This window comes from Rhinolophus hipposideros, assembly GCF_964194185.1.
Source record: "Rhinolophus hipposideros genome assembly, chromosome: 12".
In the NCBI taxonomy this organism is placed as follows: domain Eukaryota; kingdom Metazoa; phylum Chordata; class Mammalia; order Chiroptera; family Rhinolophidae; genus Rhinolophus; species Rhinolophus hipposideros.
Genome location: NC_138058.1, coordinates 39,444,811 through 39,471,647, shown reverse-complemented (window position 1 = coordinate 39,471,647; position 26,837 = coordinate 39,444,811). Strand labels below are relative to the sequence as shown.

The 26,837-nt window shown below is 36.7% G+C and overlaps 1 protein-coding gene and 1 long non-coding RNA gene across 2 annotated transcripts in view; one reads left to right on the top strand and one right to left on the bottom strand.

Moving 5' to 3' along the window:
- Positions 1-14,783, bottom strand: part of LOC308506226 — a 58,033-nt gene extending 43,250 nt beyond the window's left edge. The window contains exons 1-2 of the long non-coding RNA XR_013994670.1: positions 14,693-14,783; positions 13,977-14,109 (exon numbers count right to left, since the gene is read on the bottom strand). This is a non-coding gene — a long non-coding RNA (uncharacterized lncRNA). The remainder of the gene's footprint in view (positions 1-13,976; positions 14,110-14,692) is intronic.
- CIMIP6 (ciliary microtubule inner protein 6) lies at positions 855-24,894 on the top strand. Its single transcript, XM_081069394.1, has 5 exons — positions 855-984; positions 4,653-4,863; positions 10,843-10,996; positions 21,422-21,537; positions 22,333-24,894. The coding sequence occupies exons 1-5, from the start codon at positions 959-961 to the stop codon at positions 22,729-22,731; spliced, it is 906 nt and encodes a 301-aa protein (XP_080925520.1). The 5' UTR covers positions 855-958; the 3' UTR covers positions 22,732-24,894.
- Positions 24,895-26,837: the final 1,943 nt, after the last annotated feature.

Here is a 26,837-nt window from a genome sequence, read left to right as displayed (position 1 = left end):
TCCAGGGAAACACATGAGTTACCATGACAGATGAGAAAGACATTTGGCTCTGGTAGTGGAAATTGGGAGGCAATGGTGAAATGAGGTAAGAAATTCCGGGGCCAGAAGGTGGACGCTAGTCATCAACTGCTTTTCCCAGGAGCTTGCTCTTTTGGATAAGTGCTCCTCGAACAAGCCGCCACCCTCTGCCAGAGCCTACCGTCCGTGGTCCCCTCGGTCTGGTTCTAACCCCAGCTCAGGCTGGAGCAGATGCACACACCCTCCTTTGTAGGGCCTGAGTGTTCCCTTGCCTGCTGAGGGGCCAGGGAAGGAGGATTTGTCAGAAATGGTGAACAGAAAGCATCAAGCTTTCTCCTGCAAAGACTAGGCAGCCCAGGAGCAGCGAATCGTGACTTGCACTGTGTTTAATGGTGTACGGGAAAGCAAGTTTCTCTCCTGCGTGTGCTCGCACTTTTGGAGCCAGCTCCGGCAGCTGTGGACAGCACAGAGGTGACATCTTGCCGGCTCTGGAAGGCGGGTGTTGCGGGGACTAGCGCAGCAGAGCCGAGGACTACGCCGGAGGCGCTAAACCCGCCCCTCGCTGATCCCCAAGGACGAGGTGGGCCCTGATCAATACCCCTTCCGGCCAGAGAGCGGGAAGGCCAAGTTCACACGCAGGGTGTCCGGCCTGGGGGAGGTCTGGGAAGGAGCCGAGATCCGGCCAGCCGCCCCCGCCCGCTCTCCCGCTGCCCAGCGCAGCCGCGCCAGCCAGCGATCCCTGGAGCCAATCCCCGGGACTGCGCCTGCGCGCCCGGGCCGCCCCCACCTGGTTCTCGGCGGCTCTGCTCCCCGGGGCCACTGTCGCTTAGCAACGCGCGCGTCACAGTTGCAGCGCTCCACGCGCCCCCTTCCAGGCTGGGCTTAGCCCCTGATGTTCCTGCGAGGCTCTTCGCTGCCTCGCGTCAGGTATTAGGAGCCCATGGAGGGAAAGGAGGATAAGCAGCCGTAAGTGCTGGCGTTTGGTTTTCTATTTCCCCTTCCAAAAAATATTTTCCTCCTTGGGGGAAGGTTAAATGAGACCCAAGGGGGTGGGTGTTCAGCCATCAGGGCTTTTCCTCTTCCAATCCTCTTCCTCCACGCTCATTTCTGGTAGTTGAGCGTTTGTTTACAGCAATACTTTTAAAAACGCACTGTTTACGGGGCACCTACTGTGGGTCAGGCACTTTACATGTATTGCCTGACCTAAAATTCTTGAAGTCATCTTGAATCATCCATTCCTTCTCACACCCACATCTAACTGATTAGCAAATTCTGTAGGCTTTAGCCTTCAGATATATCCAGAATGCACCACGATTCATCACTTTATCATTCCTACCCTGGCCCAACTACCAGCGTCTCTTACCTGGATGCTGGAATAGTCTTTACTACTCTCCTTCTCCCTCAGCAGTCTCCTCAACACTGCTTTCCGAGTGCTCTTTTTACAAGTTAGATCACCAGCCATTGCAGAGTGAAAGCTAAGGCTCCGACAAGGGTTTGTGGGACCTACACAATATGCCCTTTTCCCCTTACTTGGCTTGATCTACCACTTGCGCTCTGACTCAGCTCTGCTCCAGCACACATGCCTCGTTGCTGTCATCTGCAGTGATTCTCAAAGTGTGGTCCCCAGACCAGCATACACCTGGGAATTTATTAGAAATGCAATTCTTGCAAGCTCCTCACCACAGAACATACCGAATCAGAAACTCTGAGAGCAGGACACAATAATCTGGTTTTTAACAAGGCTTCCAGGTGAGTCTGAGTACCCTAAACTTTGAGAATTATTAATCAAGCTGTTATAGCTTGTTATGATGTGGAGCCAGGAGTATGTTTCCAAAACCTGTATTTTGTCACTACAACCAGTGGTTCTCAAACTTGAACATACAGAAGAATCACCTAGAGAGCTGGTGAAAACACTTTCCTGGGAACCTGCCGCCGAGATTATGATTTAGTAGGTTGGGTTGGGCCTGTGAATTTATATTTCCAACAAGTTGACAACTGATGCCAGTGCTGCTCCTCCTGGGACCACACTTTGAGAGACACCATTCTAAGGACAGGTACACTTCTGCTGAAGAGCTTCGGCAATTACAGCTCACTGTGCTGCAGTGCTCTTTCCCTCAGATACCCACTTAGCTCGCTTCCCTCTGTCCTGTCTTTTTCAGTTGCCACATTCATGATGCAGCCTCCACCCTACCTAAAAATGGAACCTACCTCCCATCTACATGCATTCCTTTTTCCCATTCCCTTCTTTTGTGTTGTTCTCAGTAGCGTAGGACAATACAGGCATACCTCACTTCATTGGGCTCCAGAGAAAGTGCATTTCTTACATATTGAAGACAAGACCCTCCACCAGCAAAAAGATTGCACTCGCTTATTGCGATACTTGCTTTACTGTGGTGGTCGGGAATGAACCCTTAATATCTCCAAAGTATGCCTGTATATGTTGTAGTCATTTTATTTCTCATCTACTTCACCCCACTACAATGTAAGGTCTTTGAGGGCATATATATATATATATATATATTTTTGTCACTCCTGTATCTTCAGTGCCTCAAAGAGCACCAGGCACATAACTCAATAAATATTTGTTGAAGGAATGAATTATCAATGTTATTTGCACATCTCTCACAATAGGTATTATTGTCTTTATCCTGCAAATGAGCAGACCAAGGCTCATATAGTAAATGGTAGAGCTGGGATTCCAACCCAGGTCTGATTTACTTTGATTCCATTAGTGTTTTTCACTGTGTTTTCCTTCTAGGAAGAGGTTACTACAGAATCAAATATTTCACATTTATATATCAATGTATAGCCAATCACACCACAAGTATTTAATTGGATGAATGCTTGAGTATGTAAGCAAATAGCCACAGTCCTTTCCTCAAAGGACTTGATTCCAGTACAAGTGTATTGTTGGGTTACAACTATGAGAAGCTGATGGGAAAAAACTGATGTCCGACGTCTACGATAAATCAATCACGATCTTTAAATAAATATTTATATCTCCGGAAAGGTAATAGAAAAAGTCTTAGAAGTTGTTTTCACTTTACCAGTAATCAGTTTTCCCAAATCCTTTACAAGAGAAATTTTGGGGGGATGCAGGGAACTAGAATAGGTACTGAATATTGTTTGTGCATGTGTTGGAGTAAGGGCTGGGAGTGTACAACTAAAACAAAGCCAGAGTAAAACAATTCCGGCAGATTCACTAGAAACATGTAAATATTATAATGGCTCCAACATAAATATATAACGGTCTGGATGGTGGGTACAAAATGATGATGAAACACAATCTTCACTTTCATGGAACTTACTCATTAGTAAAGGGTACTTGTGGTGCTTACCCAAAACAAGTAAACAGAAAACTAGGTACATAAATTATAAATTCTGATAAGTGTTATAAATGAACAAAGTACTATAATGACTATATGGGGTGATGAGGGGGAAATCTAGGGAAAGCTTCTGAGATGACTTTTAAGCTGAGACCTAAATGATAATGAGCCAGCAGTGCAGGGAGTTGGGAAGAGCCAGTCCAGGCAGAGGGAAGGCAGTACCTGAGGGGAAAAGAGCCCTGTGTGTTCCAGGAACTCAAAGAAGGTGCACTGGCTGGAGAAGTGAGGGGAGAGAGGCTTGAGTGCAACTGAAGAGATGAGCTGGAGCAGGGTCACACAGGACCTCAGAGCTGAGATAAGGACGCAGTATGTTATTGCAAATGCAATGGAAAGCCATGGGAGGGTTTCAACTGGGAAATGATGGGATAAAGGAGATGGACGTGGCTTTGGTTTGAAGTCAGGTAGGGGTTATATTTTAAGGGCCATATTTTAAAGTACTAACAGAATTATTCACTTTCTCTATAAATTTGGACACATTTGCTCACCTTCCATAGATTAGGGCTTTGATTTTAAAAAGTTTCGATGTAGAAGTATTCAAATTCATATATTTCATTCTTCCATTTTTCAAGTACATGACATTTAAAATACTACCTTTTGTAATGTCTGTTACTCCTTATTTAAAAGGATAAAAATTCTATAAACTCTTTCTAAACATTTCTTTAACATTTTAAAAAAATGCAATAACTTTCATTTTTGTACCAGGGTAGTTATTAGAAACAAAAAGGGGTAAAAAATTGAATTACTTGTTCTGACGCCTGCACAGTGGTCTTTTCTGGAAAAGATAAATAGTAGTGGTCATTGGTAGCTTTTGTAAGTTTGCCAGGTGAGGTTTTAAAATTTAATAGGTGTCCTTGTCCAGATGGCTGAATTTACCAGGTAACTAACTTTTAAAGATGAGTGAAGATTAGCACGTAACTTAGCCGCATGAATAAATACTGCAAACGGCATTTGTAAGCATGATCAAATCACTATTCTTTACTTCAAGCAAGTAAGAGTCCATACACTGCACGGGTATACTATAATGAATAATCATTATTAACATAAATGCCTTTATGTCTTACATGATTTAGAGTGAGGAGATACCCTCCCAAATATTAACAGCACAAGCTCCTTATAACTATTAATAAAGCCTAAATTTTGTCTTGACTGATACTTGAAATATACTTAAATCTTATCTTACTATAATTGTGACTCAGTACTAAAATGCTCATTGGGATAAATGATTTACTATTTAATTCTGTTTTTCAGACAGCATAAAATAGAAGATGCTGGTATAGTGTATGTAACTGAAAAAAAAGAAGAACTCAAACATGAAAAAGAACCTGGAAAAAGTATACAACATTCAAAACCATTTGTCAGGAGAGGACGTGTACATTGTGCTAAATTCATTAACACAAACGCAAGAACATGCAATGAACCAGTTCCCTACATAGAGCCCCAAAAGGGGCCAGAAACGCAGGTTGGACAGATGATTATTATGTACAAATACAGATTTAGATACAGAAGCTGTATTGCAGTATAATTTAGTCACAGACTACTTAAAGGATATGACATATCTCGGACTAACACTTTTTATAATCCAGTGGTTAAAAGCAGTGACCTGGAACTATTCTTACACATAACTTTCGCATACAAACCATATATATATATATATATATATTCCAAATAATCGTTTTTCTAGATTGGATCAGATTATAGGTACTAAGTAGTGCTTGGAGGTTACTAAATAATTGTATTTGTCAGTAATTCTAAAATAAAATTACCCACGATACTTGGTAATTTAGATACTATAAAATAACAGCTACCATTTACTGAAAGTGTATGAAGTGTTAGAAATGAGCTAAGTGTTTTATATAAGTTATGTCCTTGAATCTGCACAATGTCTAGGGGATATTACTGGAAATATTTTACAGATGATAACATACTCCAAAAAGTAAATTAACATATCTGCGATTACATAGTAAGCAAATATCATAGTCATGTCTCTGACCCAAGACTGTTGAGTTAGCGAAACCACACTTTTATTCACTATCATACTAAATATATTCCCTATCTTCTTTTTCATTAAACTCAGGTTTGTTGAGGTATAATTAATTCTGTTAGTTTCCTATTGCTGCTGTTACAAATTCCCACAAACTTAAACACTGGCTTAAAGCAACACAAATTTATTATCTTACAGTTCTGGAGCTCAAAAGTCTCAAGTCAGTCTCACTGGCTATTGGCAGGGCTGGTTCCTTCTTGAGGCTCTAAGGGAGAATCTGTTTGCAACTTCTAGAGGCTGCCTGCAGTCCTTGGCTCAGGGCCCCATCCTGTTCAAAGCTAGCAGCATAGCATCTTCAAGTCTCTGACTCTCCTGCCTCCCTCTTCTAAGGACCATTGTGATACACTGGACCCACCCAGATAATCTGAGATAATCTCCCCTTCTCAATTTCCTTAACTCAATCACAGCTGCAAAATCCCATTTTAACATTTAAATGGAGATTGCTTTTAGTGAGTTCTGTTTACATGGATAACATCATGTTCTTGTCGTAAAACCGGTAGTAAGTACACCATGGCACTGTGTGTAGATATGAGATCTTGGGGCAGGCATTCCTAGAATCAAATATGCTTTAACATCATGTAGTAAACCCTTACAAGGGCAGTTTTAAGGCTATTTTATAAACAAACAATGATTTCAGATTTAAAAGAAATTGATAGGCCAGGCCTACACTGGGGAAGTAAGTCCGGTACAGAAATCCAGGTTAGTGAAGTTCTGATGTCTTACAAAAGTTAATTAATGACTCTCCAAGCTCTGGTTTGGGATGAATTTAAACCAGACTGTTAACTGAACCCATCCTTAGAGACACTAAGGAAAGAAGCTGGTTCGAGAATAGAAATACGAAATGTAAAAATTTTGAAATTTAATCCAACTAATTTTTTCTTACTCCCAGTTTGTAGGTGCCATAAAAAAAATAAATAAACAAAAGCTCCTATCAGCAAGACAGGGTAACAGGTTAGCAATAAGATCTTTGTTTTATTAGTGCTAAAAGCTAAATGAGCCAGAGACCTTTAAGAGATGGTGAAAGAAAGTTTGAAATGAAGAGGAAGGTAAGAGAGGTAGACAGTGCATATGAATGAGGAGTTACAAAGAAAGACTGAAGATGCATCACAGAGTTAAAAGCATGTTTGATTTGAGTGTGGAGTGAAGAGAGTGTGCATATTTAAAAAACAAAAATAATAACAACAAAAAAACCCTAAATGTACTCATTTCCAAGTACCAGAGGGGCAATAAAATATTCATTTCACATACTTGTAAACTTTGTTCTTTTATTTAAGATGGCAGTTTTCTTTTTCAAAGTTAGCTTGCTTAAAAAAAAAAATTAACTTGTTTATAGTAATGCTGGCTCTAAAATAAGAGTAAAGAAAGTAAAGTTGCCTAAATATTTACATTGATGTATTTGTTGTCTTATGTACTTTGCTAAGATAATATCTTTAGAACACAAAGTTGATTTTATTTACAAGATTTTAAAATGAAATAATCAGTTATACATTTCTAGCTAAGGACATAAAATTGCAGGTGCTATAAAAAGTTAAAAGGTACTTTAGTTCAGTCACTTCCAATGAAAACTAGTTTGGTTGTCTTGTTTTTTTAAATATTGGTGTTTTAAATGAAATTATATAGTTTCCAAAGTGTATTTTTCAAAGCACTAGTCCTTATCTATGTGCTCAATAAAATAAAGTTCCAAAGTCAAACAATGTATTTTTATATACCCTTCTCAGAGCTTCACAATTCACATTAGTATATGAGGGTTCTGAGAAATCCTGTGATAAGCTTGTTTGACTTTGCTTATCTCAATACTTTCCCAATTTATTTAACTATGGAAACCTCTTTTATTTAACACCTATTAATATGCTACAGAACTAGTGTTCCACAGAACACAATTTAGGAATAACTGTTATTGGGGGCATTATGAATTACTTAAAAAGAGGTATTTTTCAGCACTCCTTCTGGTATCCACAGCAAACTAGAAATGAACTTAGATACAGTGTAACTAGTGTTTCTGATAGCACTTCAATTTTTAAAGCCACTGAGCTCTACTAGTAATATGTGATTGCCTATGTGTAAGGTGTTGTCAAAAGTCCCTGTTTCCCTAGGAATCCCTAAAGTGTGGTTTTATGCTCCATACATCACCACCATCTCCACCAGCCATCTTGGCCAGGCTGCTGTGGTACTCGTCTTCCCACCTCAGGCTTCTCCTAACTGTTTTTTCCATGACGCCCCACTTGCTTCTGCTACTTCTCCTGGAAGGATTCTCCCTGAACTTCCCAAAGAATGGAAAATAATGTTTACTTACACATTTCTAAAGGCTAAGGAATAAATACAAGTATAACGAAGACTGCTTCACAGTGGTTTTCAAATATGGCTAAGGGGTCAATAGTGCAATGGCTGTTAGTCCTTCCAAGGTCAGGGGTTAATGGGAGTCCCATCATCAGGAATCTCCAGGCATTTCCTTACCAAGGAGCCCCAGTGCCGGTCATCCTGAGGCAGGAAAAAAGACAGGCCTTGGGCTGGAAGGGAGGACTTCCTTCTCTCTTTGGATCCAAAGTTTTGAACTGGGAACAACTATCTTCTTTAAGCAAAACCCCCTGTAAGATGTAGCCTAACCCCCAAAGCCTAGACAAAACAATCACACTAGAGGACTTTTCCCAGTTTAACCTATTTCATCACAAAAAACTCCATGTCAAACCCTGACAATCCAATGTAAGTGATGGTAGACGGAGCAGTAAATTTTGAATCTTTCCCTTTAGTGTGAGGTGAAGGGGAAAAAAACAAGCCTCCACCCATATTTTTAATCTTATAACCTCTAATGAGCAAATGCCTGGACCAAAAAGGCAAGCACATGCACAAGGCAGACACACAGTGTCACAGGAACAAACCAGACTTTTCAGGCAAAGGCCAGACAATCCAGAAACGGGAAAGGTAAAAACAACATTTTTGAGCTGTAGGATTTCATTCTACTGAAGATTAATCCAATTTACAACACTAATCAGACCACTTTCACCAGTTATGGGGTCTTAAAGTCATCAATCACACTTTAGGAAAAATTGTTCATTATTTCCTTTATATTTGTGAAACTAAAGAGACCATTTAGTAAAATTCTAAATTCAAAAGAAGTCTTCTTGAAACGTGACCTGGTATCTCTGCCTGTTTAAGAAAAAAAATCAAAGTCAGCCAGTCATATCCTAATGGTTCACTTATCCCAGAGTCAGTGTTCCAGTAACTGGGTGTTGGCAAAATAAGGTTCTAATCAACAAAAGAAGATGATATAAAGTACACTCCTTCAGACTTTAATCATAGGAGATCTTTCTCAGGATACTTCCTTTACACCCTTTGTTTTTCACTTTTGAAATGATTTAAATAAGTTTGTGCTCATCTGGCTTTGCTTTCCACAGCAGATTTGATACAGCAATATGGCACAGAAATTAGAGGCATGCACAGATGGGTGGGGGTTTGAATTCTGCCTGCTAGTAATACACCTTGGGAAGTCACTTAATCTCCCAGTAGTTTTCTCATCTGTAAAGTGGGTGTACCTACCTCGTAGAAGTGTGTGAGAATGAAAGAAAGTATTTATGCTAAACCTCAGGCATAAGAAGCACTATCATAATCGTGGAGTAGAGGGGAGCTGCAAGAACCAAGCACGCTGACAACAGTAAGACGTGACTATTTTCAGCCAGATAGTGAGAAGACACCATCTGTTTTGTAATCTGTTCTCCAATTCCTGGGATCTATATCAAAGAGTTTTATTTTTTTGTAATTCACCTTTTAGCCCATTCTGGAAAATGAGGCCATTGGTTTCTCCTAGTCTCCAAAATTTCCTAATTCCTAAATTTCTTTGATCTCTGCAAACTTATTTATTATCCCTGATTACCATTTGTCATTGTCCTAAAAGCTGGCATTCAACTAAAGCTGTAAAGTGAGGTCTAAGTTTTCCTTCAGTTGTTCAGTTTAGTTCCCTCTTTGGCCCATGTTCATCCCATCTTTCTCCGTTTGAAGACAATTTCCCTTAACGAGGAATCGGAAGTTGAATAGCTCTGACTTTCAACTCTGAGCATTGTACTCTTCTCCAAATTCTTAGCGTTTCCGTGGTTTCTTGCTACAACAGTTTCCCCCAGAAAACCTTATTTTTGCTGCATTTGTCATACTCATCAATTTCTTCTAAGCATCTTGACAATCTCCTACAAGTTGACTGCATAAACTTCTTTCTTTTGAACTTGATATTGTGCACCTCTCTTCTACATGCCTGTTGTTTTAGAAACTAAGTTCATTTGATAGTTGACTCCCTGTGCAGCCACATGGGTTTCTTTACATGCCTCTTATTTTTTATATCTATGTAGCTTCAACTGCATTGTCAGAATTTTACTTGTTAGTGTCTCATATTCATCCCCCTTGAATCATATATTTGAAGTCCTTGATTATGGAACCATAGTTGATTTTTTTTTAAAGGCTTATCTCCTTCCTTAAAACCCAAAGTAGGTGTTTGATTCACCTAATGTTTCATTCTCTAATAACATCCAAGAACTCCTAGGTGTCACAGTTGCCTTCTCCCAAGGTTCTCTTACTTCTACCTAATCAACTAGTTACCGAAAAAAAAAATAGTCAGAATTAAGTCAAGTAACAATTCCCCTCACTGCTTTCTCAGCTTCTAAGAGACCAAATTATCATATGTGCTAATAAGAACTCTATCAGTTCCCCTTCCTTCGCACTCAGGTCAGGTTTTATTATCAATAGTTCAGTAACATCAGAGATATTTCCACTTAGAACAATGTTTTTCAAACTGAGTCATTAGCGAGTTATAAATCATTGTGGGTTGCAACCAGAATTGTGACATAAAATAGAAAAGAAATAGAATAGAAAACTAGACAACTGCATTGCATGTAAAAATAAGTATTGTCTAGTGAAACTATTTTAGTTTTATATATGTGTGTTCTTGCATGTCATAAAATGTATTTCATGGTGTCGGTAATGGACTAAAAGCTTTGAAAACCACGACCTTAGATGAAAATAAATTGATTTGTCATGATGAAAACTACAGAACGTAATTTTTAGATTAAATCAATGTTAATATATACACATATGTGTACATATATAATAAAATTGTAGTATAAAACAGAAATATAAACATTTTGTTGATTTTTCACTACTCCATCTGTTGATAGAAGGTAGTTTAAGAATTTAGCAGCTGTATTTTAGCTAAAACTATATGATACTTCATTTTAGGTGTATTTTAAATGATACAGTCTTTGTGAAAATATACTTATTCCTAGATTTCAGAACTGTTTTAGCACTAATATCCAGTAACTTGCTGAATCAAATTACTGAACATTCAAAAATATCAGGCAGCACATGGAAATATCCTACAGGATCCAATTTTGTGTTTCCAATTTTTTTTCCATAAAGGGTGGCTGGTGGTCACATGGTAAAGGACTGGAACATCCCTTCCAACCACCTTATGACACTAAGAGCACCCAGCGGAGTGACTTTCAAAAACCAACATGCCCACTGATTGTGCCAGTCAAACACAGCAAGTTGCAAAAGCCTTCCTGTGGAATAGGTAAGGTTACCAGTGGTAAAACTTCTCCGTTATCTCAGGTTACTCCTAATAAGATGTATTACATGTGCTGGTACCTCCTGAGAAAATTTCTTCTCTACAGAAGTTGAAAATATTCATACAGTAAGTATAGCCCTTGACAAGTTTGTTCTTTATGATTTCCTGGTGGACAGCTTATCTCCAAACACATTTAACATAGCATAAGAAAAAACTGTACTGATCATTAATAATACCAGACTCCAAGTCAGAAACTTAGTAGCATTCTGCTCTTTATTGCTACCAGATTTTAAAAATTGTAGCTATTAAAATAGCAGGCAACACTATATTACAGTTTTTCTCAAAGTGCAATCTGAGGGGCACTAGTGTTTTAATGTTTATAAATGCTCAAAAATAAAAACAGGAAGTGGTCAAAAACGTTTTGCAAATAAATAAATATTTATATGTATTTATTACAGAACTCTTATATACAGAACTATGTATATTACAGAACTCTTAAAACCCTTACGCTAAGCATAAGCATGATGAATTTCCAAAAATAAAGAATGCTATGTTTTCCCACTTATTAACCACTTTTTAAAGATCATCTCATATGCCTGGTATCCCACAAAACATAATTTAGGAAATACTGTTACATAGACTACTAAAATATTTTCATATCTAAAATTTGTTTTACCTGACAATGCCATTGTAATAAACTAAGTTTTTCACATGTATTCAAGTTGTATCTGTTTCTTAACCCATGTCCTAGTCATTTCAACTGCTGGATTAGGATTTATTAATAGTAAGTCTTAAAGAAGTGCAGGTTTAAGTCAAAACAAAAAGGCAGTTATTGAGTACCCACTGGTCTTCACCCCATACAAAAGTTCCTAAGCTAAACTTCAAATTTTCTAAATGCAATGGTACATAACAAAGGATTACTTTTAGAGGTCAACAATCCCTCACTTAATTTTAGCCTTCCGGCCTCTGTGATCTGGCCAGTCTAGAAAAGGATAGAAAAGACAGCTAGATTGAAGTTCAGGACATTAGAAAATTGTCATATTCAGTATGATTTTCACTACTCAAGGTGATAGTTAATGGAGAGGGATAACTGTTACATAATCTATAGCAATGGTCTCCTGTCTAGAAAGATAATAATGTTTCTTCTTCTAATTCAGAATGATAGACTAGGTACAAACTTCTAAATCCCTGGACTCCCAAGACCTTATTTAATGATAGCAAAGCAATCGAGACATGAAGGTGAAGAGAATGGAATGAAGAACTTTCTGGAATGTGGAAAGAAATGGAAGTTTATTGATGGATAAAAGAGAGCAAAGAAGCAATAGTCTAGAATATATAGACGATGCAGGCTCAGTCTCTGGGTACAGCAGAAGGAAAATGGGGTGGGGAGGATCACGGGGTTACTTGAAAGTCTGTCTCTTAAATAACTGCTCCAGTCAGAAGCAGTCTACCCATTAAGACTACTAGAGTCTGTGTCTTAGCTAGATGTCAACTACCATGGTTAATTTAGTAATTCAAGCTGGTCTCCTCCTATCCTATTCTTAATTTATGAATGGATAACCATAGATTAGAATCATGCCAAGTTATATTTTTTAAAGGTATGGAGGATAAAAAAAATATCATAGAGCATAAAACAAAAAACAAACAAACAAACAAACCCCTAGGAAATATGAGAGAATAAAAGCAAAATGGAGAATCAGTTTGGGAAGTCCCATTTTTCTGGAGCTCCAGAAAAGAAAAGAGTAAAATTGGAGGCAAGATAATCATGAACACATAACAGTCATTGAGAACATAATATTTGCCGTGACTTTATGGAAATTTCTAAGTATTGACTCATTCAATTCTCACACCAACCCTATAGAATTTCATATAGTAATATAATTAATACTTGCATTTTTCAGATAAGAAAACAAGCACAGAGTTTAAATAACTTGCCCAAAGCTACACAGCAAATAACTGGTATTTGAACTCAGTCTGACTCCAGTACCTGTAATAATAACCAGGACTCTACATAACCTCTAGAATAAGAACGTTTCCCAATATAAAAGAGAGGTATTAAAAGTGTCTACTGAGTTTTTTGAATCATGAAGGGGAAAAATATACACACCTATACATCATTATGAAATTGCAAAATAACAATTATAAAGAGAAGATCCTAAAAGTTTCTATAAAGAGAAAGAAAAGTAAGTCACCACCTAAGGAATACAAACCAATATGGAATCCAGCAGCACTGATACAGGAGCACAATGCCGCTGAGGTCTTAAAAGTTCCCAAGGGAAGTAATATTTTAACCTAGAAAAGAGGGTTTATTTGACATGGACACTAGAACCTTTTTTTTTTTTCCCAAGTGGCATTAGGTATTGGACCCACTGAGAAAGAAATGCAGTCCTAGCACAATATTTGGCCCGTAAGTGAACAAAATTCAGGTTAATTATATTGTAAATGCTATTTATCAGATTTCAAGTTTTAGCATCAACCTATAGACAAAATATCAAAAATGTAAATATGGTTACAGAACAGAATTATGTAATCAGCCTTAATAAGAAAAGTCAATATACAGTTGACAGACGATGGGACATAGAATTGTGCTAATATCATCATTTAACATATGAGTACTCAAGAGATACTACCCAAAGTAGATGAAACAAGGAATAGAAGATTAAGGTTGAAGTCAAAGGAACTAATATAAGAACAAATTTGTCTTTCCAGCCCTAGACTCTTCCTGAGCTCAAGACTACATATCCACCCACCTACTTAACATCTCTTCTTGACTAGCGAATCTCCTTTCAAACTTAGCATGGCAACAATAGAACATTTCATTTCTAACACCTACACCTTTTCCATCTCAATAAATGCCACTCCTTTTCCTCCAGATGCTCAAGATCTGATCACCTACAAGTTATTCTGAAACTTCCTACCCTCGGCATCCAATCCATCAGCAAATCTTGACACCTCTAGCTTCAAAATATATCCGAAATCTTCTTACCAATGTAGTTCGTGCAGTCATTACTCTCCTGCTTCCTTCCTTTCTCCTCCATAATTTGTTTTCCACACCATGGTCAGAAGGATCTTGTAAAAGCATAAATGACACCCTCCTCCTCTTCTAGGTCCTCCAGTTACTTCTCATTGTTTGTTATAAGAAATAAAGTACATACCATCATGCTTGGCACATAGTAGATAGCAAATGGTAGCTATTTCTATTATTATCATATCATACTAAGTAAGGTGTCAAGTTGGAATCTAGCTTTGGAATCCTGGCATTGAGATCTCCCCTTCTCCTTCCATTTGCCTTCCCTCCTTCTTCTTCCTCCTTCTTCCTTCTCCTCCTTCTTCTCCCTTTCCTTCTCTCTCTCTGTTGTTTTACTTGTATTTCTCACTGCCAAGATCATTACTGTACCTCATATCCATTACAATGCCCAGACTCAACAAATATTGCTTAGTTTAATGATAAATACATATTATCCAACAGATTAAAATCATAATGTAATTTAAACTAACATACACACTACAATATAAGCCTGAGATTTATTCATATTTTAGATGATATTTGGATTCTAGATGAAAACAATTTAAAAAGAAAATACTTTACTGTTTAAAAACATGTATATAAACGAGTCTGCATATGCAGATTATATTATATGCATATAGACATAGAAAACGTGGACATAAATGTGCATTAATACCAATTAAAAGTCAACTCACAGTCATTCTGTTTCATCAGCCCACTTAATTATGTCCAGTCTTTGGCATTTCAGCAATGTCATCTTGTGCTGACAATGAAAGTGCCCTTTATGTCATGTACTACCACACAATTTCCTGGCTGCCATCCACAGTAAGTCAACAAATAGCTGTGCTCCATCATATCTGAGTCCTTGTAAGAATAAGTATTCACTTTTGGTTTTATATAATAAAACTTTATAAATTGGAAAGGCTGATCTAATTTGTGAGAGAGGTATTTCATATTTAAATGAAACTTTGGCTGTTTATCATGTACTTGATATTTTGACAGTTTTGAATTTCAAATTCAGATAGAGTGGTAAAAATGATTTTCTAAATTAGGTTTTAGTTTGTGTTGCTTTTTTTGCACCAAGGTGTAACATAACAATGAATTCTTATTATAGTTATGTTCAAGTTTCTGGTTTTTTACTGTATTTTGAAAGTCTGTACCATTATTTTTACATTAACATTTTTTTATATAAAACCAAAATAAATACTATTTAGAAGAATGGGGTTTCTAATAGAAAAATATCATTCATGAATCTTTTTAAAGTAGACACACACACAAAAAAAGTTAAGAACATTTCTCAAAGTAAAAGCTGTTAAGTTCCCACCAATGTGAGTAAGTTTTGTATTTGAACAAATCTTGGCTTTTTTGATGAAATATAGATGGCTAGATACCAACTTGTTTGGTGTATCCTTGTTCAGAAAATTTCTATTTCAATTAGATCAAGTTTCTAAGAAACACAGAGTGGATTTCAAACATTCTTCACAGACTTGGCCTTATGTTTTGTAAGCCTCATCTAACAAGGCTTCTTTTAAGTAATTTATTTGGATCCGATTTGAATTCTTCAGTGGAATAAACACTAAGAACTTGAATACCATGTTTCCCCGAAAATAAGACCTAACCAGAAAATAAGCCCTAGCATGATTTTTCAGGATGACATCCCCTGAACATAAGCCCTAATGCATCTTTTGGAGCAAACCTTAATATAAAACCTGGTCTTATTTTCGGGGAAACACAGTATCTTCTCTGATGTTTTCCCACTTAGGTGTTCTTCACTACTGCGGGCTTCTTTGAAAGTCTCATATATTTGCATAAATGAACATGGCAGTTATGTCTAATTCTAATAGGTATAATGTCTGGATAAGGAATTCCTGTAATGGCTCAGATTGCTTTTCTTCTCCCTTTATTAGTTTCCATAAAGAAATTTTCAAAAAAAATTTTATTGGGGAATAGTGTGTTTCTCCAGGACCCATCAGCTCCAAGTCATCGTCCTTCACTCTAGTTGGGGAGGGCACAGCTCAGCTCCAAGTTCAGTTGCCATTTTGAATCTTTAGTTGCAAGGGGCACAGCCCACCATCCCATGCGGGAATTGAACCGGCAACCATGTTGTTGAGAGCTCGTGCGCTAACCAACTGAGCCATCTGGCTACTCCTCTGGAAACTCAGCAGCAGCTCGTTGTCTTCAATCTAGTTGTGGAGGGTGCAGATCACTGGCCCATGTGGGAATCGAACCAGCAACCCTGTCATTCAGAGCTCACGGTCTAACCAACTGAGCCACTCGGCACCCCGAGAAATTTTTTTGAGGTGCTATTTTTGAAATTTTGAGAAGTTCTGGATCACTAAGTAAAACTGATTCATTTGAATGATTTAATTGATTTCCTTCTGAAGTATTTCTATTTGTTATCTGTATAACAAGGCACTCCAAAATTTAGTTGCTTAAAACAACAATCATTTTCTTTGCTCATGATTCTGCAATGTGAACTGGGACCAGCTGGGTAGTTCTTTGGCTGGTCTCGCTAGTGGGTGCTCGTGTGACTAAATTTAGTTGACAGGTTGTCTGAGGACTGGACTCAGCTAGGATGCTGGAATGATGGGACCTCTCCATCTGTGGTTTCTTCATGTTTTCTTCAGTTGGGTAGCTGGACTTCTTACATGGCACCTCAGGCTCCCAAGAATGAAAAAGCAGAAACTACGAGGCTCTCTTAAGGCTTTTGCCTGGAACTGGCATGGTGTTACTTCTGCCACATCCTATTGGTGAAACCTAATCACAAGGCCAGTTCACGTTCACAAGTAGTTCAAAAATGTGAATACTGGGATGCCTAACTGATTGGAGACACCAATGTCACAGATTACTACAATGTCCTTAAATAGTTCTTTCCGTGAGAGTTTGGGAATGGCGAACTCTTCACTTTTTCTGAAAATGTCTTTAAAGTGCCCTCACCTTTAATGAATGAAATGAATGATGTCCTATCCCTTTTAGGTTTCATGTTACAAATATTTCTTCCCAATCTACTGTTTCTCTGTTTACTTTGCCTTTGTGTTGTTATTTGAACAGGAATTCTAAATTTTGATGTAATCCAGTTATCAAATTTTCACGTATAGGTTGTGCATTAAGTGTTTATGATGAGTTTTCCTACTTTTAGGTCACAGAAATGTTCTCCTATATTTCTTCTCTTGATTTTATAATTTTACCTTCCATAATTGTGTCTTTAATCTTAAAGTCCACCTTTATGTGCAGTGTTAAATAGGGAACCTATTGCATTTTTCTCCACGGAGTGAAGTTTTCTGGATACCATCTACCAAACAATGTGCACTGTTGTCGTTGACCTGTGGGGCCTCCTTCATTGTATGCTAGGGTTCCCTATATAAATGAGACTGTCTCTGAGCCCTGTTAACGTTCCTTCAGTTAATTTTCAGTTCTAGGTCAGTATTAAACTATTTTAGTTATATTGATTTTTAGTTTGTCTTGATATCTGATAGGGACGTTCCCACTCTTTGTTCTTCCTTTTCAGAGTTGACCTCTGTACATATGGACCTTTATTTTTCCATTTAACCATTGCAATTTATGACATTCCTCAAAATATACTGCTAGAATATTGATTGGATTGTCCTGACATTATATACCGTGTTTCCCCGAAAATAAGACCTAGCCGGACAATCAGCTCTAATGCTTCTTTTGGAGCAAAAATTAATATAAGACTTAGTCTTGTTTTACTATAAGACTAAGTATTACATAAGACCGGATCTTACATAATATAAGACCCGGTCTTATATTAATTTTTATTCCAAAAGATGCATTAAAGCTGATTGTCCGGCTAGGTCTTATTTTTGGGGAAACAGGGTATTAATTTAGGAAAAATTGTCACCTTTGTAGTAACATACTATCCCATTCTTCTAAGAGTATGGAAAGTCTATTCATTTCTACTAACTTTTTGTTTAAGAGACTTTAAACGTTTTCTCTATAGAGACATTGTGAATTCTTTGTTAATTTCTAGAAACTTTATACTGTAAAGGTTTTGTTCCTACACAGAATGTATCTTAGTTTTCACTTCGTGTTCTAGTGGGTTATCGTTATCATAGTGAAATGCTTCTGATTTTTATACACTTATCTGCTTACCTTGCCAAACGCTTATACTCATAATTTATTAATTCTAATGTTTTTTCTTTTCAGGTAATTATATCACCTACAAATAATTACAGATTTTCTTTTCCTTTTCAATCATCATACCACTTTTTTCTTTTTAAAAAATAATGTTCAACAGGATCTTCATTAATATGTTGAATGGTAGTTTTAATTCTAAGTTGTTATGGGTGTAGGTGTAATACTTATTTTTCTGTTCTTTAGTCTTTGTCTTTTTAAGGAAACAAAAAATTTTGTTATTTTCTTCTATATACATTAGGCACCCTCCTTGATCTATTTCTATTCTTATTTGAGTTCTTCGTTGAGGAATTTTTCAAAATAGGTCTATTTTGTAGGGTAATATTCTGAGGCCTTCTTTGCCTCCCAATAATTTTTATTTTGGCTTCAGAGTTAAATGACAGTTTAGTTGGATATAAAAATTCTAAGCCTAAAGTTCTTTTCTCTTTAATATTTTAAAAATATTAAATCAGTTATCACTGCATCCAATGTTGTTGTGAAATTTGGTATAAGTCTGCTACTTACTCCTTTATAGATAATCTATCTCTCCAATTTGAAAGCATTGAGAATTTGTCCTTTGTCTCAGATGACCTTAAATTCCTGTATAAATGTCTTAGATGTGAGTTTTTCCTTGTCTACTTGCAGGGTTGGGAAGAGAGTGAGGCAAGTAGCAGGCCTAAGGTGCAAAATTTAAGGAAGCACTCGCTTCCACGCAAGTGCCTCCTTAAATTATGAATCCCTTGGGCTTCACTTGCCTCACTAACTCCTGGCCCTACTACCTGTGTGGTAATCTATGAGCCTTTTCAATCTGAGGTCTTTGAACTTAACTTTAATTCTTGGATATTTAGCATCACTATTTCTTGAAATATTTCCTTTAAGAAATTTAAGGAAAGAAAATGAGGGTCAGACGAATGCCTCAGGCCCCACAAAACCAGTTTTGACCATCTCCATTTGTTGTCACTGTTTTAGACCAGTCCTCTAGTCAAGCCTCCACTCCTTTTCCCGTTAGTTCTGAAAAGAGACATCACTGAGAGAAGGTGATATTGATATTTTTAATTCCCCAGTATTGACGGTTGCTGGAGGAATGGTGGAGGAAGAAATGCCCAAGGGGGCAGTATGCACCCATTTTTATCATCTCCTTACCCTAAGGGGACTTCTGTGTTGTTCTGATATTTACTAAGTTGACAACAGATGGTTAGACAATTGCTGCCAGTTTCTGTGGCCATGAGGCAAGCGATGATCTTTCCAAGACGATGTGGGGGAAAGTAAGAGCAGATTTCAAAAGCTCTCCCCAATCTATTCTCTACTGGCTGCATCTGACCCCCTTACTCTCCAGCCCAACCTACCACCAACTCTTCATACCAGTTAACTAACGCCTGTGGGTTGCACACAGGTTTTTTATAGTTCATCAGATTCATGCTCCTCCCTTCCATGGCTTCCCCTTTAGTCAGGATACACAAGAGTTGTCCCCTTGTTTAACTTTGAAAACCCTCTCTAATTTGACCACAGCATCTTAGAGACTTTGTCCTTAATCCTCACAATTCTAAAAGCAAATTATTATTATCTCTATTTTTAGAGAGGAAGGAATTGAATCTCAATGAAGTTAAGTGATTTTGTCCAAAGTCACACAGCTAGGAAATGTGGTAGAGCTGGAATTTGTAAACGTTTCTATCTTATCCCAAAGCCCATACTTTGAATACTTCATTAACCCCTCTTGATTAATGCCTACGTTTAGAGCTGCTTCATTTTATTCAAAGAGCAATCAAAATACAGAGGGTGCCAAAAATGTATATACATTTTAAGTAAGAAAAAAACTGTATTAAAATTGTAATATTCAATGTATATTGATAACAAAAAATGAATACAAGTCATGTGTATACATTTTTTTGGCACCCCCGGTATGTTACTGAAAACACTAATGTTCTGTGAGCTGGATCATGGCATTCACCCCAAAACTGGTAGTCTTTTCCCAATTGGTGGAAAAAGATGTAAGTTATAGTTAGAATTTTCTCAACGTGGTGAGTGCTCACAATTTTTTATTAAGTCTTTGGCACCTGCTGTTCTTTTGTGTGCTAGTGAATCCTAAAAGATAATGAGTAAGTAGAAAATGAATTTTGACTATCTGATCTCAGTTAGAAATCAAGAAAATTTTATCGATTATCATTTTTTATCTGCTAAATGGGAAAAGATTGCCATTTCATATCATTTAACATGTAAGTATTTGCATTCTCATCATTCTTGCTAGTACCGTTTATATCAATGTCTGAATATTGAATTGAATTCATGAATGCTTAATAAATGTGAATTTACTAAAATGTTTTTTCTTCTTTTATCTCTTCCCTAATTTAAAGGCATGATTTAAAAAACTAAGTTTTATATTTTAATAGTTAATGCATGCATACAGTACAAAATTCAAATGGTACAATAGGATATACAGTGAAAATGAATCCACTTCTGTCCTCCAGTCAACTAATTCTCTCCCCCCATAACAACCACTGTTATCAGTTTCCTGTTATTTCATAGATATGGTAGGTGTACATAATGTTTTATGTACATATTTTATATAAAAGTGAGAAATTTTTTATTTCTGGTGCAACAGAATTTTATGTCACTAAACTGGGAGTTAATTGGACTCCTTACATAACATTGTATACTGAAAGTAAAAATAGTTCAAAAAATTATTAAAAATATTAAACATAGAGCTGAGAGACCAATATAACAAACCCCTATATGCCCATCACCCAGATTGAAAGATTATTTAAAAGTGATTTTTAAAGGGTTTAATACTCTTGCACATTTTTAGAGTGTCTGTCAATCGGAAATGAAAAGAACTATGTTTTCAGCTACAACTGCGGCAACCCAAGAGTCTTCCAGTTCATTCTATTAGTGCTAGCTGGGAAAAACTTATGTATGAACTTATTATAGCCTCTCTAATAGTAAAAATAAGTTGACAAATAAATTGTACTTATGCTTTTTCTAAAACTTTGGTTGGTATCTGTGCAAGAAGTATATTTAACAGATTTTTACAGTCATTATTGCATTAATACTAGTTTTTAAAATTACTAGTAATTCCATGTATGGGACTAATTTGATTGTTTTCATTTGGTTCCTTTCGTGGAGAAACAATGATGAATCCATTATATTTATTATTCATATGTAAGTTACCTTGCATATGTGTAAGAACTTAGTTTCATTAGCATTTTTGATAAAGCATGAATATTATGAATATTGATATTTCCATATACAAATTTAATTTTTGTCCTAACGTCACAAATCTTTTTTTTTCTTAGTTCCACTTGCCTCTCCTGATGCATCAGGAGAACTTCAAAAGAATTTTATAGAACGCATCTCTTTTATACATCAATATGATGCCAGGAAAACTCCCAATCTGCCCATCAAGGGAAAGGTGAGACGGTATTTAGAATCAATTATTTAATATTTTAGGATGGAATAGATTTATGATAGAACTTTAAGCCTTTTCAAGTCATAATCATCTTTTTCAAGGTCTATTTAAACAAGCTAACATAGTTATTAGGAGAATAAAATCTCAACCACATGTCATAGTTAAAACTAAGGAATGATGTCATAATTTTGGATGAAGTCTTGGAATTGGGTTTAAATTATTAAAATCACACACTTAAGGAAATAACAAAGCAGTCTGATACACTTTTTGATATACTTATATGTGTGTTGCAAGGGGATGCGTATAAAGTTTATAAAGCCAAACAAAAATGTAATTGCTTGATTTTTTCCAACTATAAATGTTTGTTTTTATATAACTGAGTCTTTTGTTGGAGCTAATAGACATTTGGGATGCAATCATAAATCCTCAGGTTTATGAACTGTAGTTTCTATTGTATCTATAGGAACCTACAGAGCAAGAAATGAAATTTGATATGAATAGTCATGCAATCCAAAGGATAGAAAAGTTGAGAATGGGAGATAACGAGATGCTGCTTGTCTGACTTTCTGCTTTTCCCTTCCTGTTCATTTTCTGGTGCACCCTGTTTTATAATTGGTTTAAAAAGGTTCACCAATAATTATTAGGTTGCTGTCTTCAGTTTTGGACTAAAGTGACAGCAAATGAAGGGGCAGAGAAACAAGTGCTGCATCACCAGGATTTGATCTAACACATGAATTCAGTTCCCAGTTCTGGCAACTTCTGTTCCCTGGTTAACATCAACTTTGTTTTCCTTTCCAGCGACATGGAGTTTTTGTGCAGACAGAGATAAAACCAGGGAGTAGGCCCATAGTTCCTCAGGGAGCAGAGGTATTACTGAATGCTCCAGGGTCATGCTCATCAGAACAGTCCAAAAAAACAGAGAAAGGAAACTCAGCGGAAAGCCAAATGATCTCACCCAGTCCCTGCCAACAAAATTCCCAAGAGCCGTTAGAAACTAAAACTCACTTATCAGAAACAGACGTCAGAGAGGCAGCCAAGGCATGCCCCAGAAGTCCTGAGAGAAGAAAGAAGATTGCAGCCATCTTTCAAACAACTGCAGTAAAAACTCTGCTCACCAGGCAAGACCCTGTAAATCCACCAACAAAAAGTCAGGATAGATTAGCTTCTTCAGCTAAAAACATAAGCCTTGGAGTGTAGAGAAATTTCAGGGTCATCATATAGTCCCTCATATAGGCTTTTTCTCTTATCAATAATCTCAGAACATACAATTTACATAAATGGGAAAATTGGTAACAAATTGGTAACCACTCAAAAAATATACCAAAATTTTATGAGTGGTCTCTAATGAGTAATGGATTATGAAACATATTCCTGTATCATATTACTTACAAACAACTTTTTTTTTGCACAAAAATGAATGTAATTAACAAATATTATTAAACTTTTAGAGGAGAGGCCCTATAAGACAGTCCTTAGTTATGGCTCTGGAATCAAATAAACCTGGGTTGCAATTTTGGCCCTGCCATGTACGATCTGTGTGACCTTGGGGAAATTACTTAACCTCTCAAGACTTCAGTTCCCTCATCTGTACAACTAAGATAATAGCGACTTCATAAGTTTATTCAGCATGAGGTTAAGCATATTGATTAATCAGTAATCGATGTAATCACTTGCTATAATTAAAATTTCAATTTAAGGATACTGTTCTTCAGCTAACTTAAAATTTCCTCCTTATTCTGAAACTTTGAATCCCTCTATATAAAACTAAGAGTGTGAAAATCTAAAAATGTTTCTCCCATTATAAGATACACACGTACACGCACACGCACATGCACATAGACACTTAATTCGAAGATATACGGGTACTTAGAGTGTGGAAATAATTGTGTTCTATTTTACTTAGATCATTTCTAGCACTAACTCAACCTTTGCTTTTTGGATGAGTTTGGTGTGGTTAATTCTACCAGCTGTTGTATTTGATATATTTGGTGTGCCAGAAGGCCTATTCGAAGCTATGTTATGTTGCACAAAAGTGGAAGTAGGTGGAGTATCCTTCTGAGGCCAAAAGAGTATTTACATGCCCAACAAATTTGCAGGAAAATATACCAGTTGCATACCATTGTCTGTAACACTGATAAAACTACAGGTATATGTCTTTATCCCTTTCTCCTCTACTAAAGATATTTTAACAGGCTGCAAACGAATGAATGCCATTATTACATGGTTGTGTATTGGGGACTTCCAGTTCTTACAACATGGAAGATTAAGGCTAATAGTGAACCCCTTATATTACAAATACCTTAAAATGGTGAAAACATGGAATAACAAACATAAACGTAGCCAAGCTCACCAAACAGAGAAACCCTCATGTTCCAAAACAGGGAACTTACTTGTGTATCGATATATATCTTGAAGATCTTTCCTTGTCTACACATGTAGACTACCTCATTGTTTTAATTGCTGCACAGTCTTCCATAGTATAGTTTTACTCTAGAATTGGAGCAATAAGAATGCAAGCTTTGGTACGTTTGTGGGAAGTGGGTAGCGGATTTGGAGAGAGGTCTTAAAGGCTGGGAACTTGAATTTTAATCCACATTGGAACAGCAATGGGACCTTATGGCATCCAAAGTAGAAAGCTGGGATTGAAACCTGTGTAAAGCTAGAACCCTCTAATAGCTGGCCTTTCGGTACAAGACAGACTAAAGAACTCCACGAGTACCACAAGGCAGACAGAAGAAAGTCTGCCTCTGCCTAGAACTATAGTTAGTGAAAAAAACAATGTTTGTTAAAAAGTAAAAGCTCAAGCTTGTGCCACATTCCAGTCTGGAATATGAATTTATATGCAGGACATCTCATAGGACACAAAATTAACATAAAAATTAATCCTGCTGGTGCTAACACCTTGAGGTACCTGACAAAAGCAAATGCAAAACTCCCCTGGAGAGAGATTTCCACAATCCACAGAAACAGCAGTCCCTAATTAAGATAAGGTCATGAACAAAAATTACAAATGACACAAAGAAGAAAGTCAAACTGAGCAAGAGTTTGCAATACAAAAGAGAATGATTCAAACCACAAAACTGGAGATAACAGAATTCCCTAATTTTTCAAATTGGTAAAAACCCCAGGGCCCATTCCACTTCTTAATATCCATTGCCTCTAAGCTTGTAGTTCTCACACCTTCCTCCACAGCAGTCATCTCTATGCGTACGTGAGCTTTTGTTTCATTTAGTTTTGTTCCTCTATACATTTATTCTTTGGTAAGCTGGTTATATCTTTCAGAATTAACTAAAAATGTATTTATTCTGATAGTAAGTTTCCCTGTTTTCCAATGCTATTAAAGTATATTTTATTACCTTTATCTACATGTATTTTTATGAGATTTAGTGGGCAACAAGCAGGACATTTGTAAATAGCAAATTCTCTGCAATAGACCTCACAGCTGACTGACAAACATCATTGAGAATTGACACAGTCCTTCTGATTTAGAGAATATGTTTAATGAGAGATAGACGGTCTGGGACCAAATAGCCCAGTTAGTGGACTACCATAGGCTAAGTTGGTGGTTCTCAATGTTTTCAAATATGAGAACATCTTTTCTGCATTAAAAAAATATTTATGGTCCCTCACAAAATACTAATAGAACTTTCAGTATCCACTGTTTGCAGAAAAACATAGCAACAAAATGCAATGATGATTTCAAGGTTTAATTCTGTTTTTTAATTGCTAAGGGTGTGTGTCTCCACAATGACTTTCATAGTCTACTAAAGTTATAAGGGCCTGTTAGTACAGATAGTGCTCTTAAATTTCACAAAAATGTTTGAATGTTTCCAAGTAATTCCCTTATTAGTTATTTTAATAGAATAGCCTTTACCAGAATACAGGACTTTTTTTTCAGCTTACCAAACAAAGAACATGATCATTCATATGATTAAATTTTTTAACATTACCTTAATGAATGTGCTAATGGTTTTTGACACTTAACATGGCGATTAATAATACAATAAATTTATATAATGTGTTTTAAGTTTTAAAGCATTTTCAAATTCATTATCTCATTTGATCCTTACAATAACCCTATGAAACAGAGCAAATAATAATATTCCAATTTTACAGCTTATAAGAGGCTTAGAGAACTTAAGTGATTTCCCCAAGTTTGCAGTTAGCTAGCAATAAAGCCAGGACCAGAACCTTAGTTTCTCAATGCCGCCCATTAATTTCCAAATGTCAACCCACAGGGCAATGCTGGCTCACTACAAATGAACAAGGCTGTGTAAGAAATACGAAAGCAAATAATTTTAACACTTTTATCGAGAGATTGTCACTTCACTGCTTTTGGGGATTTAAAATGCTCACCTTAGGCTTATCACTATGATGGACTAAGTTGATGTGGAAAGCACCCATCATTCCTAGCACAGATAAATGTTTGATAAAATATAACAAAAACATTTGAGATCTACAACAAAGCACTAAAACAAGAAACTGAAATCCTCAGGTGCCAGAAATAAACAGAACATTAAAGTGGTGAGCAAGAGGTAAGGCTAATAGGCAACTGGAGAAATGGAATCAGAACTTGAACTTAGGGGCAGGGATTTTAATACCTGAGCTGAAATGGAAGTTGAGGACCCAATTGCAGTGGAGTTAGAGCTGGCATATAGCCAGGATCCTAGAAGAGCTTTGCTGCTGTGAAAAGGATTCTAGAATATCTCCTCCCATTAGCCTGAGAATTAGGGGAGAAAGCAGAGGACTACACCCAGATCACGCATGTCCCAAACTGAGCTCGACACAGAAGTGGGAGTCAAATGTGCATTCATGAGTAGTGCCAGTTCCCAAGCCAAGAAAGTGACAGAAAAACTGGTTTGAACCTGGAAAACCTGAAGGACACTGGTACAGACAAATATGAAACTGCCCCATACTTTACAATCCTGGATATGAGCCACCATGAAAAGAAATACACATGATGAGATACAATACAATACGATACTATATATATTTTATATATATATATATAAAAACTTATATATTTTATATATATATATATATATAAACTTCCAGGGGAGGAGGGAGCAGAATTCATGCCCCAAGAATTATAAACAATAGAACAAACAGACTATCAAATAAGTACGCTTAAAATTATTTAAGACATAAAAGAATAAAAAGTATATAGAAAAACCAGAAAACCATAAAAAGTAGGCCAGAATACCATAAAAATAGGCCAGAATACCACAAAAATAGTCGATAATACCATAAAAAAACATAAAAATAGGCCAGAATACCATAAAAACAGGCCAGAATACCACAAA